The following is a 5,393-nucleotide window of genomic DNA, read 5'->3' as shown; positions in this document are numbered from 1 at the left end:
TGATTATATATTTACTACTTTTGGGGTTCACTTATTGTGGTGTTTATTATTAATGCTGTACTTTGTTATATGTTACATGTTAATATTATATAGAAATTCCCTCCTTCAAGACCAGTCTGCTTTCATCTCTCATTCAAAGTTAGATTCTGTTTGCATCTAAAAGTCAAATATCAAATTTGGATCTGTTCTGTTACACATTTTTGTTACTCTTCGTGTCTGAAATTTCCACTATAGGCAATGTAGAGGTGATAAACAGAAATATGTCCATTAATACAAGGATGGAATGCATTGTGGCTGGCAACAAATTATACAAATTGTGGAAATAATGCAGATTGTTTCTCAGCATATCTTTCTCGGTCTCAGCTTGGCAACTCAGACTGATTTTATAGAAATTAATGTTTCCCGCAAGGCCAGAAACCCTATCTATTTGAGTTTACTATTAACCTAAATTTCTGGTGGGTTTTTTTTTTGGTATCACCCAGAAATCCTGTAAGTTGTTAATTATAGAGGATGTAATTTCTGAACTCAGTAAGTTACATTTTTCTTTTTAAAAAAACCCTTAATATTACCTGGCATATTGATTCAGATGCTGGATGAGATGTTTATAGTAACTGAGGTTTTGTTGCTGTTGTTATTTTTGCTAGGACTGAGAGACAGCCAGTTTGGTGTAGTGGTTAAGACACCAGGCTGGAGACTGGCTGGTGCTTAGTCCTGTCTTAGGTGCAAAGCCAACTGGGTGACCTTGGGCCAGTCCCTCTTTCTCAGCTCCAGGAAGAAGAAGGCAGTGGCAAACCTCTTCTGAAATCTTGCCAAGAAAGCTGAAGGGTCTACTCCAGGCAGTTCCCAGGAACTGAGGCTGATTCAAAGGTACGCAACAAAATAATTAAAAAGCATGATTTCATGTGGGTAGTACTACAGATACTTTATAAATGATCCCTGGTGTCTAGGAGGCTGCAAATTTGGAAGACATTTCTCTGTCAAGAGGCAGACTGGTTTCCTTTCCCATGGAACTCTCTCTCTGTGCCATTCTTCTCCTGACCATCTCCTGCTACCTGTGGAATACGGAAGCTCGCAAAGCTGGAGCTACGCTCACGGTGCCAAATGGGGGTGACCGGGGTACCTGGGGCTCAAACAATTTTTGCCCAAAAGGCTATGCTTATGGCTTCTCCCTGAAGGTAAAAGTTTACTTTTTAGATGTTCTTTTACTTCTGAATATTCCCTTGAAATTAATTCTTCAGCTTTGACTATCTGTTAAGAAAGGCAATCAAGAAATAATTATCTTGATGCTTAATACTTTTGATTCTGTAATTAAAGAAAGGCACTGAGTTTGGTGTGATACTGTACGGTTGATCTAGTCTTGAGGTTCTTCTGTATTTATGGGTAAATGTTGGAAATTCTGAGAAATGATGTTTGAAGGACAGCAAGGGGAAAATCTAGAATTTCATCAGGATTGTATTTCATCAGGATTGTATTTTCTTAGGTGGAGGCTGCCCAAGGGTCAGGTGATGATACAGCTCTTAATGGAATCCGCTTGTATTGTAATGATGGCTCAACAATTGAGTCTAGTGTTGGACCGTGAGTAACTGACTTTCTTACCATATTTCCTTTTCTTGTCATGAAGAATGGGAGAGGAGATGACTGGTGCTTAGTTTACTGCTATCTAACCTTGAAAGTCAGCTTTTCTGATTTCAGAAGGGGAAGGCACTGAAAGGCTTACGGGCCTCTCTGAATAAGCAGCTGATGCTAAGATTTTTGTATTCCTGCATGGTGCAAAAATAGCTAGAAATAGTTTGTGGGCCATAGTAAGTGTATCTATTTTGCTCCCTTCCATTGTTCTTCCTTGACATGCATTCACTCGAACAATACTCCATTTGGACTTTAGTCTCCACACACTTCTCTAATTGTGCTATTCATGAATCAATAACTCTTCTTTTTGGGATACATGGACTGCAGGGCTGAGCTACTTGTACAACTACAGCAGTGTAGTTATTATTGTCATATCCTTGAATTCTGGACATATCTTTTTAATATTCAATCGCAGACAATTCAGTCACTATGCCAGGGAATATTTTTGTTGCTGTATTAAGCACTGTTGATAAATGTGTATATTTGCATACATTTACCTATTTATCAGATTATTTAATCGGTTTAATTGCAAATGAAGGCCTCAGCAATTAAAATGCCTCAAACCATGATTAGGACAGTATAGAGCCATAGGAGATATTTATGTTCTTGTTTATTTATTGTACTTATATGGCCGCCCACTTACTCTCTGTGACTTACAAACAATAAAAACTCAATATGAAAAGCATAAAAACAATAACTCTTCGCCCTGCTGATGACAACAAGAAATCGAAGGAGCTACTTGATGTGCTCCATCCCCGGGCCCATTGGCAGAACCAGGTCTTCAGGGACTTGTGAAAGAGTGAAAGAGCAAAAGAGAAACTGGGGGCCAGTTTCTAATCTCTGCGGGGATAATGTTCCAAAAGGAGGGAGCTACCATGGATAAGAACCTTCTTCTGGGTCCTGCCAGATGAATTTCATTAGGAGACAGGAACCACAACATTTCTTGCCCTCATGCTCTAGTGCAGGGGTCTTCAAACCTGGCCCTTCTATGACTTGTGGACTTCAACTCCCAGAATTCCTCAGCCAGCCATGCTGGCTGAGGAATTCTGAGAGTTGAAGTCTACAAGTCATAAAAGGGCCAAGTTTGAAGGCCCCTGCTCTAGTGAATTGGGTGGATATACCAAGAAAGAGAGGGTCCTTCAGATAACCTGTTCCAGGCTTTAAAAGTAAAAACCAGCACCTTGAATTGCATCCAAAAGGAAATTGGTAGCCAATGCAGCTTTCACAGGAAAGGTAACACATGCACACACCTGGTCTGTTGCATCTTGAAACTTCTAGATCAGCAACCCAATATAGAGTGCATTGCAATAGTCAAGACAGGAGATGACTAGGGCATGAATGACTGTGAGCAGGGATTGTTGGTCCAGATAAGGGTGTAACTGTCACACAACCCATAGTTGCACAAAGGCCCTCCTGGCCACATCTGCTACCTGCTCCTTAAGCAGGAGTAGTGATTACATACTGGGTTTGTTTGAGACAGTGCCACCCCAGCCAAGACCACAGGTGGCAATTCTTCATGAACCAAGGAAACCCAACCCCAGAGCCACCTGGTTTTTCCCGGGTTCAGTTTCAGCCCATTGCTCCTCATCCCACCCTTAACAGCTTCTAAGTACTGTAAGAGAGAGATCATGGCATACTTAGCTCACCAAAGTGTGAGACATACAGCTGGATGCCATAAGCATATTTATTATATCTCAGCCCATGGTGTTGGGTGATCTGCAGCTTCATGCAGATGTTAAACAGAAGTGGAGAGAGTACCATGACCTGCGGGACCCAGCCAACAGTGGATGAGGGCTAGACATGTTACTTCTTGTCAACACTGATTGAGAATGTTGTTCCAACTTTCTTTATTGTAAAGCCCCCTCTTCCCAAATAACACCATGGGGATTGATTACATGGCAGCCAGAGGAGACATTCTGTTTTCCTGTGGATTGCCATTTTTTAAAGTAGCCAAGGAAACTGAAGTAGAACCTCAGACTTCCAGTGAAAAAACGAGGCACTGGATTTCCACCCAGGGCTTGCTGCTGAATAATGACTCACCTCTTCACTATGAATGAATGAATGGTAATTCATTCATTCCAGGGTAATAGAAGGAAGTCTTCTTTTTCAGGGGAAATGGAACTTACAATAGTGCAAAATAATCTGTGGAAGGAGAAGCCCCTACTGTAATGCACTATGAACATGACATGTATTGGGAAAGAGGTCAAAGGAAGGTTTGGGATAAAAATGTATACTTTATACCATATTTTCTTAGGTCCCTATGGTAGCATCCACAAGACCGCCTTCCTCCTATTGCCCCCCCCTATAATAGTCAATGAATCGGGCTGAATGTCAGCTATCGGTCCAGAGTTATTTAATGAATTTCGATAGCCCAAAGTAGACTCCAACCCAATTCCTAGATGAAGAGATTATCCTTGAATCTCTTGGACTGATGACAAATCTATACACCCAAATCTTGGGGTATTTTTTTTTGCAGGTGGGGATACTGGAACCCAAAGAAGTCTTGTCAGACAGGTTTCCTGGTTTCTTTTTCTCTGAGAGTGGAAAGAGCTCAAGGAAGTGGTGATGATACAGGAGCTAACAGCATCCAATTCAACTGCAGTGATGGTGGTGTCCTGCATGGCACTGGCATGATGTGGGGTGAATTTGGCCCATGGAGCAAGCGCTGTCCATTGGTTGGGATATGTGGGATCCAAACAAAGGTGGAGTGTGAACAGGGCATTGGTGATGACACAGCACTCAATGATGTGAAGTTTTATTGCTGTTAATGGCTGATCCATATTTCCTCACCTATAAGTATCCTTTTACTATGGCTTTTCAAAGAATGTTAATTATAGTTAAATATTAACTTGAGAATGGAGGATATGTTTGTACCTAATGTCATGATATAAGGTACCTCCCTCCCCAAGGATTGGAGAGGTAGAAGGGCAGTGGCAGAACTCAAGCATTGCAAATGATTGACTGTCTCCCATCTCATCCATTTGTTCCAATTCACAGCACCAAAATGTAATACCATATTATTGCTTGGAAGCATGTAAATAAAATTATATTGCATCTTCAAAGCCATTGGATTCTTTTGAGGAGCTAGCTTGGGCCACAGTAATTAATATATTGCCTTGGGTTTGTTTATTCTTGTACTCTGCATTTCACTTTAGAGAATACAGAAATATTAAAGAAAATATGCTATAACTGGGCCAGAGTTGGTTAAGAACCAAAAACAATTGATCCTGAAGGAGTTTTGAGTTTTTTATGAGATATGGAAGATGAGCTACAAGAGGGTTTTCTTCTTAGACAAAGCCTACAAATAATAACTTAAGATAAGATAAGATAACCTTTATTGTCATTTTTTTTACTGTGGGTACAATGGCACACATCAAAAATGAAATTTAGGTGTCCGCTCTCAAAGTGAAACACATACATGACACACACACAACACTTACATAAAAGTATCTCTCTTCCAAACCCATGCCTTTCATTTGATCTGAATGTTTTATTTATGTATTTAATGATTTGATTTCTACTCATGCCAACCTAATCAGGATCAGTGTATGTAAACAGAAGCACTGAAGCACTGAAGATGTCTCCTAGTTGGATAATGAAACATCTGCAATAAATCAACCAGCAGAATTGCAATTTCTTATATAAAACTCAGGAGATCAGAGAATTGATTCCAACAAGAAAACATGGGTCAGAGCTTCTCTTCAATAAGGTCCCATTCAGTTTTTTTTAGTTAAAATAGGCATGATTTTGCTTGGGAAGGACCCTAA

General features: G+C 40.2%; 1 protein-coding gene across 1 annotated transcript; it reads left to right on the top strand.

Annotated features, from left to right (window-relative positions):
- Positions 1-1,004: 1,004 nt before the first annotated feature.
- Positions 1,005-4,394, top strand: LOC308668054 (vitelline membrane outer layer protein 1-like; the record flags this gene model as incomplete). The annotated part of the gene is made up of 3 exons (XM_081327714.1): positions 1,005-1,175; positions 1,481-1,575; positions 4,103-4,394. 3 exons carry the CDS (start codon positions 1,005-1,007, stop codon positions 4,392-4,394), a joined length of 558 nt encoding a protein of 185 aa, XP_081183840.1.
- Positions 4,395-5,393: the final 999 nt, after the last annotated feature.

The sequence above is a fragment of the Vipera berus genome, assembly GCF_964194415.1.
Source record: "Vipera berus genome assembly, chromosome: 4".
Lineage (NCBI taxonomy): Eukaryota > Metazoa > Chordata > Lepidosauria > Squamata > Viperidae > Vipera > Vipera berus.
Note: the sequence above shows the minus strand (reverse complement) of the source record. Positions and strands in the feature narration are given on the sequence as shown.